Here is a 15,521-nt window from a genome sequence, read left to right on the forward strand (position 1 = left end):
GGAGTCACAAATGGTGCTGAACATTGTGCAATCATTAGCGAACATCCCCACTTCTGACCTTATGATGGAAGGAAGGTCATTGATGAAGCAGCTGAAGATGGTTGGGCCTAGGACGCTACCCTGAGGAACTCCTGCAGTGATGTCCTGCAGCTGAGATGACTGACCTCCAACAACCACAACCATCTTCCTTTGTGCTAGGTATGACTCCAACCAGCAGGGAGTTTCCCCCTGATCCACTGACTCCAGTTTTGCTAGGGCTCCTCGATGCCATACTCGGTCAAATGCTGCCTTGATGTCAAGGGCAGTCACTCTCACCTCACCTCAGGAGTTCAGCTCTTTTTGTCCATGTTTGAACCAAGGCTGTAATGAGGTCAGGGGCTGGGTGGCCCTGGCGGAACCCAAACTGGGCATCAGTGAGCAGGTTATCGCTAAGCAAGTGCCGCTTGTTAGTACTGTTGATGACCCCTTCCATTACTTTACTGATGATGGTGAGTAGACAGATGGGGCGGTAATTGGCTAGGTTGGATTTGTCCTGCTTTTTGTGAACAGGACCTGGGCCATTTTCCACATAGCCGGGTAGATGCCAGTGTTGTAGCTGTACTGGAACAGCTTGGCTAGGGGCGCGGCAAGTTCTGGAGCACAGGTCTTCAGGGCCCATAGCCTTTGCAGTATGCAGTGCCTTCAGCCACTTCTTGATATCACTTGGAGTGAATTGAACTGGCTGAAGACTGGCATCTGTGATGCTGGGGACCTCCGGCAAAGGTCGAGATGGATCATCTACTTGGCACTTCTGGCTGAAGAGCACTTCATGAATGACTGCTTCAGCGTTATCTTTTGCACTGCTGTGCTGGGCTCCTCCATCATTGAAGATGGAGATAATTGTGGAGCCATCTTCTCCAGTGAGTTGTTTAATTGTCCACCCACCATTCACGTTTGGATGTGGCAGGACTGCAGAGCTTAGATCTGATCCGTTGGTTGTGGGATCGCTTAGCTCTGTCTATCACCTGCTGCTGGTACTGTTTGGCACACAAGTAGTCCTGTTTTATAGCTTCACCAGATTGCCACCTCACTTTTAGGTATGCCAGGTGCTGCTCCTGGCATGCCCTCCTGCACTCTTCATTGAACCAGGGTTGATCCCCAGGCTTGATGGTAATGTTAGAGTGGGGGATATGTCAGGCCACGAGGTTAAAAACTGTGTTCGAGTACAATTCTGCTGCTGCTGATGGCCCACAGCGCCTCATGGATGCCTAGTCTTGAGTTGCTAGATCTGTTCAAAATCTATCCCATTTAGCATGGTGGTCATGCCCCACAACACGATGGAGGGTATCCTCAATGTGAAGACAGGACTTCGTCTCTACAATGACTGTGCGGTGGTCACCCCTACCAATGCTATCATGGACAGATGCATCTGCGGCAGGTAGGTTGGTGAGGATGAGGTCAAGTATGTTTTTCTCTCTTGTTAGTTCCGTCAGCATCTGCCGCAGACCCAGCTATGTCATTTATGGCTCTGTCAGTAGTGCTGCTACCTAGCCACTCTTGATGGACATTGAAGTCCCCCACCCAGAGAACATTCTGTGCCCTTGCCACCCTCAGTGCTTCCTCGAAGTGATGTTCAACATGGAGCACTGATTCATCAGCTGATAAGGGCGGTATGTGGTAATCAGGAGGTTTCCTTGCCCATGTGTGACGTGATGCCATGAGACTTCATAGGGTCTGGAGTCGATGTTGAGGACTCTCAGGGCAACTCCCTCCCGACTGCATACCACTGTGTCGCCACCTCTGCTGGGTCTGTCCTGCCGGTGGGACAGGATAACCCAGGGATGCGATGGTGGTGTCTGGTGCATTATCTGTAAGGTATGATTCCATGAGGATGACTGTCAGGCTGTTGCTTGACTAGTCCGAGACAGCTCTCCCAATTTTGGCACTAGCCACCAGATTTTAGTAAGGAGTACTTTGCAGGATCGACAGGGCTGAGTTTGCTGTTGTCATTTCCGGTGCCTAGGTCGATGCCGGGCGGTCCTGTCAGGTTTCATTCCTTTTTTGGCTTTGTAGCAGTTTGTTACAACTGAGTGGCTTGCTAGGCCACTTAAGAGTCAACCACATTGCTGTGGGTCTGGAGTCACATTTCCTTCCCTAAAGGACATTAGTGAATCAGATGGGTTTTTACAAAAATCAACAATGGTTTCAACGGACTTTTAATTCTAGATTTTTATTGAATTCAAATTCCACCACCTGCCATGGTGGGATTCAAACCCAGGTCCCAGAGTCCCTGGATTACTAGTCCAGCAACAATACCACTACACCATCACCTCAAGTTACATACTTGCCAGAAGGGGCCAGACAATGGTGGGATGCAAAGATTGTAGGTAGAGCAGGGAAGGCCACTGGAAAATATAAAAACTGGTTAAATGTACGAGATAAAGGACAGGAGGTTAGGCCTATGGATTGGGAACATGAAGCACAAAAATGGAAGGCATGGAAACACAGTGGGAGTTCAGGGAGTGAACACCTCCCTAGGAAGAGATCGCAAAAGAACATGGGAGAGGAAGATCAAACAGTAACAGTCTGGAGTGTGATTGAGGGCGTAACTTAACAAGGTCAAGAAATATGGCACAGACTTGTAATGCTACAAGGAGTAGAAGCCCATATGTTTGAGAAGTCTTAGTAGCTTCAAATATGAAATTAACAAACAATGCCAAACAGCAAGAACTACAAAGTTGGAAAGAATTTGGAGTATACACAGGTGCCAGATAGGGCACAACCAGCTCTGTCTCATAGATGGATATACATGGAAAAGGAGCTTCCTGATGGGACTTATAAAGCCAGGTTTGTAGGCACGAGGATTCGAAGAAAAATTGGGTGACCAGGATATAAGAGTAGATTCACCTATGGCAGGAAAAGTTATTTTGAAGATCTTTTTGGCTGTTAGCTACAAATGCTTGTGAATGTAAGTCCATTGATCGTAAAGCTGCCTTTTTGCAGGGACATCAACTTCAAAAGGTAGTTTTTCTCCAGCCACCGAAGAGGCGCCAAACGCAGAAGGGACACTCTGGAAGCTAAATAAATGCGTATACAATTTAAATGACGCTTCCAGGGTTTAGTATTTCTTAAGTGAGGTCAGTTTTGCTAAAGTTGGGCTGTCTTCAGTTGGAAGCAGGCCCAGCAATGTCTTATTGGCACCATGGAGGAAAATTTGGCATCTTTATGATGCATGTAGATTTTTTTTTTTTGCGCGGTGATAGTAGCAAATTTGAAATGGTTGTTATTAATGGGCTCGGAACGGAGTTTAAAATTGGAAGTCAGGCTTCTGGTGCATTTAAATACATTGGATTGGAAATCAGGCAGAGCAGATAACATCAGCAATCCTACTTAGAGAACATCATCCCATTGCAATTAGTCGTGGTAGGGCCTCCCAGAAAGATAGAGCCTCCTGGAACAGGAAAAAGAGGAACTCAGAAGTCTAATTGGGCAACTCAATTGGCTAGGCAACAAACCAGGTTGGACGTCAGTTTTGAAGTTCTGGAATTGAGCACTAAATTCAATGATCACAAGGCTGAAGATATCATTCGAGCAAACAAAACATTGACAAAATTAAAAATGGAACAAAATGTGTTTTGAAATTCCCATCTTTGGGTAATCATAGAAAAATGAAACTGTTTAGTGATGCGTCTTATGTAAATCAATAATGGATTTTCGAGTACAGGAGGATTTATAATATTTCTCATGGTGGGGCTTAAAACAGATGCTCGAGAATAAGGAGATTGCCAAGATCAAATGGATTAATAGCAGCTACCAATTATCTGATTGCTTCTCCAAAAGAGGAGCGAGTTCCAAAAGTTATTAGAGATCCTTAAAGAGGGACGTCTTTTTCTTTAAGACAGAAAGGAATACTCTTTTTGTGTGGATGTATCTATACAGTTGTTCTCTTTAAGGAGGGGTAATAAGGTGAATTTATTGAATGAAAAATATATATATTGATGTTTGTTATTGCTTTGTGATTATATAAAGTTAAGGATTAATTTCTTAAGAGGGGAATCTATTGGGGAAGGAAACAGTTAAAGGAGTTCAATTGCTAATTATTATTTAACAACCTAAGTACCCACTTGGTTGAATAAAAAGGAAAACATGCAGTATCCCTTTAAGAGGCTGCTTCTTACTTTGTCCCTTATTATGTTAATTTAGTTTAATTGGTTGCTCAAAAGAGCATAAGGGAAAACAGGTGAGGCAAGTTTTGTTTTGTGGAGAGTTTTATGACCAGTAATAAAATTCTATCTGAAGGAGTCTGTCTTGGTTTTGGTCTTCATTTCCAAACAACTTTTGGAGCTTAACCGCTAGGATATGGAATGCACTGCTCGAGTGTGATGGAGACAATTCAAAAGGGTACTGGGTAATTATCTGAAGAGAAAAACAATGTAGGACCATGTGGGAAAAGTTAGTGGAGACGATTAACAGAGTTGTATTTGCAGAGGGCTGGCACAGACATAGGCTGAATGGCCTCCTATACTGTAACAATTCTAATGGGTTATGATTCTATATTTGAGAATTGCTCAGTAACTTAATTTGAGAGCCATCAAACATGGCAATAGGTTCCCAGACACCCCCGCCTGCCCAAAGGAAGAAGTTGCTTGAGCTCAGTGGAACCTTCCCTCAGCAAAGTTGATGGCTTTTGTGTCTTAACTTTTCTATGGTTCTAACATTGATGGTTTTAAAAATTGCTGTTATTGATCTGAAGTACAGAATGCTGTGTGCGCCTAATTTTATACAATAGGCTCATTATCATAATTGAGCATAGCTTCAGATTAGGGGTAGATTTTTAACTTGGTGCCCAACTGTAAAACCATTCTTGCGAATCAGCCACTAGCTAGGGAAACTGCCCCACTTTCATTTCTATTGTTTTCAATGGAAACGGAAAATTAAGCAGTTTCTATTATGGACAACCCATCTGCAATGTCAATTTTCCACCCGGACAGTAAGTTAAACATTTACCCTTATTTTGAAGGAGTGCACTTGCCATGGGAACATAAAATTGCATGCAAGTAAAAGTAGAAATAGCTAAAGGATATAGTGGGGGGAAAAATCCCAACAACCTTAAGAAAACACATTGGGGGCGAAATTGAGTTCTGTGATGCCTTTTTTTTTGGCACTACAAGTTCTCTCAGGGTTCTAAAATGGCATCCATGGCATATACACACATCTGGTGCAAAGTGCGCCAGAAACCATTCTGGTAAAGGGATTACCATGCACACTAAGGGCTGAACTTTGTCAGCCCACCTAGGGTCTTGGCAGCGGGACCAGAAGCAGTGCCATCGCTGCTAGTGAGGAATCCAGCTAGCCAACTCAACTGCCATCTTTGAAATGCTGACAGCACATCCTCTAAAGTAAACTGCTGCTGGAGTCCCCTATGTGACTATTCCACTGCTGCTGTTGGAAGCCCTCTCTGTGACTGTTCATCTGTTGATGCTGAAGCCCCCTGTGCCCCACCACCAGGGCCATATACCTAAGGTACAGATCGGGAGGCAAATGGCGCCATGCCTATGGAGAAATACCGGGCAATGCCTACCTGCAGGTTCTCTTTCAGGCTCTAAGAACAGGGGAAGGTCCTTTTTCCAAGGGACAGCAAGAGTGTCTCCCACTTAACCAGGCGGAGATAGCTGAGGAGATCAGCCATGAGGTCATCTGCCAAAACTGTGTCCAGTGTTGCAAGAGTGTCATTGCCCTCCTTCAATCCACCAAGTTGAGTCCTCCAGATTGATCTCTTTGGGAAAAGCATGTGAATATGCAGGAGGGAATGTAAACATATTCTAGGCGCACAGTGCATTGCAAAAGCCTGAGGCTTGGCAGGTCCTGATTAAATCTATGGCTGCCTCCTAAAGGACAGACAGCTTTCTGTCTGAGCAAATTCCTTCACATCCCTTGTCAGCAGGAGAAAGCATTAGAGAGCCACCATCAGGTCCAAAGGCATGTCACTGGCATAAGGAAGCTGATAGTCTTTGCATGTAGCCCACCTGTTCACAGGGCCCACAATACCCTAGAAAGGGCAAAAACTGGAGGTGGGAATTCCAAATTCAAAATGCTGACAGCAGCAGAGGAGAACGGATGGTTGTGGATGTTCAGTCGTTCAGTATATGCAAGACAGAGTGTTGGATTTTTGGGCACTAATAGAATCTAGGGAGAGAGGGATAGGAGGAAAGTAGTCATAATAAAGGTTCAACCATGATCTTTTTGAATGTTGGAGCAGGCTCAAGGGGCCATAGGGCCTACTCCTGTTCCTATTATGTTCTTGTGCCAATTACCATTATCTCTAGGTGGCATAATAGCCCACATCTTTCACAGAATAGCAATCATTCTTGGATTGCTTATCCGCTCAAACTTTTCCATGCCTCGTGCTGCTCTGCATATCTTGCTGGATCCTCCAAGCCTGGCTTCCCCAGAAATGCGGAGTGCAGCATACCTCAGAGCTCCATCACAGCACTTTAGTTTTGGGAGATGACAAGACATACCCCTTTTTACAGCATTAGCTTATGTGGTAAGTTTAAATGTCCAATGTGAATGGATGAATGTTTGTGAATCGGTGATGTGGTAGGTGGGTAGGGGGTAGTCAGGGTAGTAGGGGGTAGTCAGGTCGGTGGCTAGTCAAGTGGTGGGAGGGTAGTCATTTCTGGTCGGGGGGGTTAGTCAGGTGGTTGGGGGGGAATAGTCGAGGGGTCAGTAGGTGACTGGGGGGATCAATTCCCAGGAGTTAGACCAGGATTTTTCTGTCTAACGTTTCCTGGGTAACTATATTCAGGGAAGTCCCACTGAACTGTTCAAGTCTCTGACTTTAGCTCCAAGTCGGAGGGTCCCGAGGAGCAAGGAAATTGCCCATCAGAAGCTCAAACTTCCCGGGCAATTCCCATAGAGGTCAACATGTTGGGACTTCCATGGAGTCCCGACATGCATCTTGGGTTGTACCTCCAGTCTTTTGACAATCCGGAGACCAGAAGATCTGGGCCATTATCAACAAAACTTTGCAAAACTCTGCAGACTTCAGCATAAGCCAGCTCACCAGGATTTATTTCTCCAATCTCCAATGGTCCCTGCATTTCCATCCTGTGGACAACATTAATGACAATGACCAAAGACAGGGTAAAAATAACTAATAGAAGCCCAAGATCTAAGCAACTATCCTTCCATAGCAGGCAATGTCACATAATGGTGTGGGGTGCTGGTTACAGTTCAGCAGGTTTGAAGAAGTGTTTGTAATCATAAATTGGTTAATTGTAAGTCTTTATTGACTCTTAGAACTAATTACAAATATATAGTAAAGGATACAAACTCGGAGCTGTCTCCATGCATGCTAGTACAAACAACCCTGTCCAACACGAGACCACCACGCTGGTTGTGGGTCATGTGCTCTCTGATATCACTGTGTGGGTGGTACTGTATTCAGTCCGGCATTTTACTCTATATTTGCCGGACCTTATTATACAAAGGTTATGGCCAGAAAAGCATCCCCCTCGGCTTATTATTGCAACGTATCTGCATTCAGCCATTGTGGACATCAGTTTCGGAGGCCACAGGATCCAGTTTGGCCTATTCACTCCCTCCCATCATCGGCAGGCTAACACAACTCTCACTACTAGCTACAAGAAGCTGATTCACCACTCTTTGGCAAAGTGTAATCCTCCCTACAAATAACGGGCAGAATTTGCAGGACTCGTAGCGGGTGGGGGCACACAATTCGGAGTGTTATCAAACATCAGTTTCCTGCCAGCAGGAAATTAGTTAGGAATTTTGTTCTCCCAACTTTCATGGTGGGTTGAGTTTCCCGCTGATTCATGTCAGGAACCACATTTGCACCCTTTGCATCTCAGGAATGCTCATTAAAAATGCAATGAACAGAATCACATTCTCTCTCCAAATTTAAATGCCCTGCCAGTGGATAATTAGAATGGTCTGTTTCATTAACGTATAAAAGTGGCATGCACCTGCAACCTTCACTTCACTCGTGACTTCAAGGTACGTTGATGCTTCCTTCACCTACCTTTCAAAGTCCTTCTGCGAGATCTCGGTGTTTCGAGGAAGCTGTGGCAGGGCAGCTGCATAGGAGACAATACCAGCGGCAAGACATAGGCATGATTCGGAGGGGGTAGCGCGTGGAGCACAGGAGAAAAGGCTGGGTAAGGTGATGGTGTAGTGGTATTGTTGCTGCACTGGTAATCCAGAGACCTAGAGTAACACTCTGGAGGGCCTAGGTTCAAATCCTGCTCCAGCAGATGGTGGAAATCGAATTCAATAAAAATGAGGAATTAACTAATGACCAAGAAACCATTGTTGTAAAAACCCATCTGGTTCATTAATGCCCTTTTAGGGAAGCCTGTCCTTGTCTGGCCTACATGTGACTCCTGACCCACAGCAATGTGATTGACTCTTAAATGCCCACTGAAATGGCCTAGCAAGCCACTCCATTGTATCAAATCACTACAAAGTCTCAAAAGGAACATCGACCTAGGCACCGGAAACTTTTAGTTTTGCTGACCTGCAACAACGTCCTTGCTAACATCTGGGGGCTAGTGCCAAAGTTAGGAGAGCTGTCTCAGACGAGTCAAGCAACAGCCTAACAGTCATCCTCACAGAATCATACCTTACAGATAATGTCCCAGACAACAACATTACCATCCAGAGATGGTGGCACAGCAGTATACAGTCAGGAGGGAGTTGCCTGGGAGTACTCAACATCAACTCTGAACCCCATGAAGTGTCATGGCATCAGGTCTAACATTGGCAAGGAAACCTCCTGCTGATTACCATACTGTCCTCCCTCAGCTGATTAATCAGTGCTCCTCCATGTGGTAGGGAATAGAGATAGCTTAAGTAAGTAATACTTGTATTTGAGGGTGTTAGGAATGAGTTTTAGCTTTAAAGTTTAAGTTTGGTTTTTATTTCTGTATCCACGTTAAAGGTCAAATGGAGTTTTAGTTTCACTTTAAAAGGGTTGCTTGCATTTCTAATGAGATTTTTATGACCCCCATAAAGTAAAAGTAAACACAAGAATAGAAAGAATAGTGCTGTTGCCTAGCAGCAGGGGCACCAGATAGGCAGATTCCATACACAAACACGAGCACAGCAATTTGTTTTGGAATCTGTTTGAGTTCAGTTGGTTTGAAGGCAACTGCGAATAGCAGAAGCAGCCAAAAAGGGGACAGATAGCAAGTCCAAAGCTTAAAAAAAAACCAAAAGTTGAGGGAAGTGGAAGAAGAGAAAGTCCAAAGAAGACCTAGTTAATGGAAGGACAGGAACATGGGAAAAGGTCCTATTAAGTGAAATTAAGAGTGAGGGGCAGAGAGGCTCCAAGCTTCAGATTTAAAAGTGAGAATAGCTTGCAAGAAGGTTCAAAGAGATAACAGGTCTATGGGCATGTGAAGCAATGGTGTGCTGCTAAGGCTAAGTTGAAGAGTAAGTGCGTGGAAGATGGCTTGAGTGCATGTGGTGACCCGGGGAAGACTAACATCAGAAGAAGCGTTCACAGCCCTGGAGGTGAAACCTTGTCGAAGGTTTCTGAGAGAAAATGTCAATTTGGGAAAAGATTCTAAGGCAAGGTCTTGGAGATTGAAAACCCTCATGTAAAGGATAGAATTCAGTGACACTGGTTGGCTCACGGTGTGACAAGCGTCTGCGGGGGAGTTGAGGAGAAATCCAGAGCATCTGTTTGAGGTGGCATCTGTTACTTGGTTTCAGAGAGTGGTGTGTCTGACCACAGGGTTCCTTAGGTTTACATGGACTGTGTATGTTAAAGTATAAGAGAGCTTTTGTGACTTGTGTTATCCTTACAAATCTGTACACATTTGTAAAGGTATAGTTGTGGGTGAAGGATTAGTGTAATATAGTTAATCTTTTCTTCTTGAATAAATGCTTTCTTTTTCTGTTAAACGTTCATCAGCTGACTCCTGTGACTGTTCAGTAGCTACTCTCCACGTATCTAAACAAATAAAGGTTATGATCTATCAAGCTGGGTTCCACTCTGGGATCATGCATGTCAAGGGGTAACCTCAGCATAACACATGTTGAAGATCACTTGAAGGAAGCACTGAGGGTGGCAAGGGCACAGAATGTACTCTGGGTGGGGGAATTCAATGTCCATCACCAAGAGTGCCTCGGTAGCACCAAAACTGACCGAGCTGGCCAAGTCCTGAAGGGCATAGATGTTTACTTGGTGTGCAGCAGATGGTGAGGGAACCAACAAGAGGGAAAAACATACTTGACCTCATCCTCACCAACCTGCCTGCTGCAGATGCATCTGTATCGGTAGGAGTGACCACCGCACAGACATTGTGGAGATGAAGTCCCGCCTTCACATTGAGGATACCCTCCATCGTGTTGTGTGGCACTACCACCATGCCAACTGGGGTAGATTTCCAACAGATCTAGCAACTCAAGACTGGGCATCCATGAGGCGCTGTGGGCCATCAGCAGCAGCAGAATTGTACTCGAACACAAACACAATTTGTAACCTCATGGCCTGACATATCCCCCACTCTAACATTACTATCAAACCAGGGGATCAACCCTGGTTCAATGATGAGTGCAGGAGGGCTTGCCAAGAGCAGCACCAGGCATATCTAAAAATGAGGTATCAACCTGGTGAAGTATAATACAAGACTATTTGCGTGCCAAACAGCATAAGCAGCAAATGATAGACAGAGCTAAGCAATACCACAACCAACAGATCAGATTTAAGCTCTGCAGTCCTGCCACATCAAGTCGTGAATGTTGTGGACAATTAAACAACTCACCGGAACATGAGGCTCCACAAATATCCCCATCCTCAATGATGGGGGAGCCCAGCACATCAGTGCAGAGGTGAGGCTGAAGCATTTGCAATCTTCAGCCAGAAGTGCCAAGTGGATCATCCATCTTGGCCTCCCCCGGAGGTCCCCAGCATCAGAGATGCCAGTCTTCAGCCAATTTGAATCACTCCACATGATATCAAGAAATGGCTGAAGGCACTGGATAATGCAAAGGCTATTGTGCCTGACAATATTCCGGCAATAGTACTGAAGACTTGTGCTCCAGAACTTGACACGCCCCAAGCCAAGTTGTTCCAGTACAGCGACAACACTGGCATCTACCTGGAAAAGTGGAAAATTGCCCACGTATGCCCTGTACACAAGGCTGGGTTGGATTTATTCTGCTAATTACTGCCCCAACACTCTACTTTCAATCATCAGTAAAGTAATGGAAGGGGCCATCAACAGTGCCATCAAGCAGCACTTGCTGATCAATAATCTGCTCACTGATGCCCAGGTTGGGTTCCGCCAGGGCCACTCAGCTCCTGACCTCTTTACAGCCTTGGTTCAAACATGGACAAAAAAGCTGAGCTCCCAGGGTGAGAGTGACAGCCCTTGACAACAAGGCCACATTTAACCGAGTGTGGCATCAAGGTGCCCAAGCAAAACTGGACTCGATGGGAATCAGGGACCACTGGTTGCAGTCATTTCCAGCATAAAAGAAGATGGTTATGCTTGTTGCAGGTCAGTCATCTCAGCTCCAGGACATCACTGCAGGAATTCTTCAGGGTAGTGTCCTAGGCCCAACCATCTTCAGCTGCTTTATCGATGACCTTCCTTCCATCATAAGGTCTGAAGTAGGGATGTTCACGGCTCAGCACCATCAGGGTCTCCACAGATACTGAAGCCGTCCATGCCTGAATGCAGCAAAAACTGGAAAATATCCAGGCTTCAGCTGACAAGTGGCAAGTAATATTCTTGCGACGCAAGTGCCAGGCAATGACCATCTCCAACAAGAGAGAATCCAACCGTTGCCCCTTGATGTTCAATGGCATCACCATCACTGAATCCCCCACTATCAACATCCAAGCAGTTACCATTGACCAGTAACTGGCCAAATAAATACTGTGGATACAAGAGCAGGTCAGAGGCTGGGAATCGTCTGACGAGTAGCTCACCTCCTGACTTTACAAAACCTGTCCATCATCTACAAGGCACAAGTCAGGAGTGTGACTGAATACTCCCAACTTGCCTGGATCAGTGCAGCTCCTACAACACTCCAAGAAGACTGACACCATCCAGGACAAAGCAGCCCATTTGATGGGCACCACATCTACAAACTTTCACTCCGTCCACCTCTGACGCACAGTTGCAACAGTGTATACCGTGTACAAGATGCACTGCAGGAATTCACCAAGACTCCTTAGATAGCACCTTCCAAACCCACGACCATACCACCTAGAAGGACAAGGGCAGCAGATCGATGGGAACACCACCACATGGAAATTCCCCTCCAAGTCACTCACCATCCTGACTTGGAAATAAATCACCATTCCTTCACTGTCACTGGATCAAAATCCTGGAACTCCCTCCCTAACATCACTTTGGGTGTATCTAAACTGCATGGATTGCAGCAATTCAAGGCAAGTTATCTCGAGGGCAATTAGGGTGGGCAATAAATGCTGGCCTAGCTGTCAAGACCCACTTCCCATGAATTAAGTTTTAAAAAACTCCCATCACCTAAATAAAGTGTCCATTCTTAAAGGGTCATTCAACATAAAATGCATCCTCTTAGCAGAGCAGCCCATCCATTAGCCATAACAGCACAAAGATTCTAACAGAGCCACTACTAGGCACCAAATCCATCCATTCACCCACACCAGACCTAACTAATTTCCAAAATTAAAATCAAGTAAGTTACCTCAGCCTATGACATACACTGCACCCAACATAAGTCATTTTGCTCAGACCCTGCAAGCGCTTTACAATTAATTTGTTCAGTATTTTCATTAATTACATATTTCAGAAGGGAATCTTTGTGAAAATTCAGTCTTGAAAGCACAGCAAACAGACAATGAAATTGATAGGGAGACACAACACAGCAACAATGACACAAAACAGCAACAATGACACAAAGATAAATTTGTTAGGAGACATGAAGGTTGGGAGAGGTGGATGTGACCTTGGATGTATTTGAGAACCTTAGCGAGGATGAGATGTTGGAAAGGTACATGGGTGCAGCATGAGATTTTAAGGGAAGCATGATGACAGGAATTTTGACAGGTAGGTGGGCAATGTCAGAGGAATAGGAGCTGTTAATGTCAGCAAGCATCAGGCCAAAAAGAGGCATTTCAGTCATTAGCAGCTGAATCATGCTTGAGGCAACAGAGCAGGTGGAGGGGCTTATGAGCAACATAAGTCTGATCAAACCTAGAAGGCTAATAGGAAGCCACAAAAGATTGAGGTTTGGGGTAGAGCAGAAGAGGTCAAATTGGGTTGGAAGATGGGAAAGTGATGAAATAAAAGGAGGAGGAAGCAGATGAACAGGGTCTTAATGTTAGAGACATAGAAGCAAATGAGCGTCTTGCATCAATGGTGAGGATGAAAATTGTGAAGTGGAAGACAAAAGCAGGAAAGCTGCAGTAAAGAGTTTGTCCTTTCCTTCCAAGATGATTTTAAAGTAGCACGTGGATTTGACAGCTGAGAGGCGGAGAGCAGTCAGCATTAAAATATTTGTGGAGAGAACAAAAAAAGTCTGATGAATATGAAGTAAAATTAAATAATAATTATCGTCCTACCCTTAACTTTTAGGCAAGCCTTGGTCTGTTGATCTCCGGTATCACATATATATGTTCCAGTGTCTTCTATTTTCAGATTGTGGATTGACAATTCAGTGATAGCACCTTTCTGTTTCATTTCATGCTTCTCACTTGGGCGAAGTATTACAGATCCCTTTTTCCATTCTACTGAAGCACCGGGTTTGGTAAGCTCACAGCGCAGTGTGGCAGTACCATTTTCTTCAGCTTCTTCATTCTGAAGTTCTTGTTTGAAAAGCACAGGCAAGGCTGAGGGATGAATTGATGTGAATCATTTAATATTGTAGTGATGCTTACAAAAAATCAATACCCTTGGGCAACACAATTTTGTTTGAAGGTACTACAGTACATAATAACACAAATATAATAACTAGGACATGTCATTCAGCTCCCTGTTACTTGGACCCAATCTAGCTAACTTTCATCTCTCACAACACACAAAACACGGATATTAAAAAAATGAGGGAGAAATTAGAGTATGAGAGAAAGCTAACTAGAAATATAAGAACAGATAGTAAGGGCTAAATTTTATGGTCCCGTCACGGCAGGGGCAGGGCCGTAAAATGTGGCAAGTCATTCAAAAGTTCACTGACTTCGGCGTGACTGTAAAATACCGCCAGTGTAAAATCTGCCCTAAGAATTTCTACAAATATTTAAAAAGGAAAAGAGTAACTAAATTGAATATTGTTCCCTTAAAGGGTAAGACCGTGGAATTAATAATGGGAAACAAGGAATGTTGCAGAAGCGTTGAACAGGTGTTTTGTGTCTGTCTTCACTGTAGAAGATACAAAAAAGTGTTAAGAATACTTGAAAATCAGGAGGTAAAAGGGAGGAACTTAAAACAAACACAATCACCAGGGAAAAGGAACTGGGAAAACTGTTAAAACTGAAGGTTGACAAGTCCACTAGGCCTGATGCCTTTCATCCCAGGGTCTTAAAAGAAGTGGCTGTAGAGGCACGAGCTGCATTGATTGTGATCTTCCAAAATTCCCTAATTTCTGGGAACCTTCCAATAGATTGGAAAATCACTAGTGTAACACCTCTGAACAAGAAAGGAGGACAACAGAAAGCAGGAAACTAAAGGCTAGTTAGTCTGACGTAAGGAAAATGTTACAGGTTATTATTAGGAAGGTAACAACAGGACATTTAGAAAATCATAATACAGTCAGGCAGAGTCAACATGATTTTGTAAAAGGAAAATCATGTTTCACTAATTTATTAGAGTTCTTTTGAGGTAGTAACAAGTAAGGTGGATAAAGGGGAGCCTTTAGATGTAGCATACTTGGATTTCCAAAAAGCATTTGATAAGGTGTCACATATGAACTTACAAACATATGAACTAGGAATAGACCACTTGGCCCATCAACCTGCTCCACCACTCAATAAGATCATGGCTGATCTGATCCTCCCACCTACCCCAAAAACCTTTCGCTTTCTTGTTAATCAAGGTTCTATCTAGCTCTGCCTTAAAAATACTCTAAAAAGACCCTGCTTCCACTGCCTTTTGAGGAAGTGTTCCAAAGGCTCACGACCCTCAAAAATTTCTCCTCATCTGTCTTAAATGAGCAACCCCTCATTTTTAAACTGAGACCCCCTAGTTCTGGATTCTCCCACAAGATGAAACATCCTCTCCACATTCACTCTGTCAAGAGCCTTCAGGATCTTAAAGGTTTCAATCAAGTCATCTCTTACTCTTCTAAATTTCAGTGGATACAGGCCTAACCTGTCCAACCTTTCCTCTTGAGACAACCCACCCACAAAGTAAGAGCTTATGGTACTAGGGGTAACATGTTAACATGGATTGAGGATTCGTTAGCCAGCAGGAAGGAAAGACTAGGGATAAATGGGTCATTTTCTGGTAGAGTACCACAGGGATCAGTGCTGGAGCCTCATCTATTTAAAATCTATATCAATGGCTTGGATGAAGAGACCAAATGTA

General features: G+C 44.3%; 1 protein-coding gene across 1 annotated transcript in view; it reads right to left on the bottom strand.

Annotated features, from left to right (window-relative positions):
- The window catches only part of obscnb (obscurin, cytoskeletal calmodulin and titin-interacting RhoGEF b), a 691,209-nt gene that overhangs the window by 399,615 nt on the left and 276,073 nt on the right, over positions 1–15,521 (bottom strand). The window contains exon 32 of the mRNA XM_078536828.1: positions 13,565–13,831. Coding sequence (XP_078392954.1) covers positions 13,565–13,831 — 267 coding nt within the window. The remainder of the gene's footprint in view (positions 1–13,564; positions 13,832–15,521) is intronic.

Source organism: Cetorhinus maximus, chromosome 3 (assembly GCF_964194155.1).
Source record: "Cetorhinus maximus chromosome 3, sCetMax3.hap1.1, whole genome shotgun sequence".
In the NCBI taxonomy this organism is placed as follows: domain Eukaryota; kingdom Metazoa; phylum Chordata; class Chondrichthyes; order Lamniformes; family Cetorhinidae; genus Cetorhinus; species Cetorhinus maximus.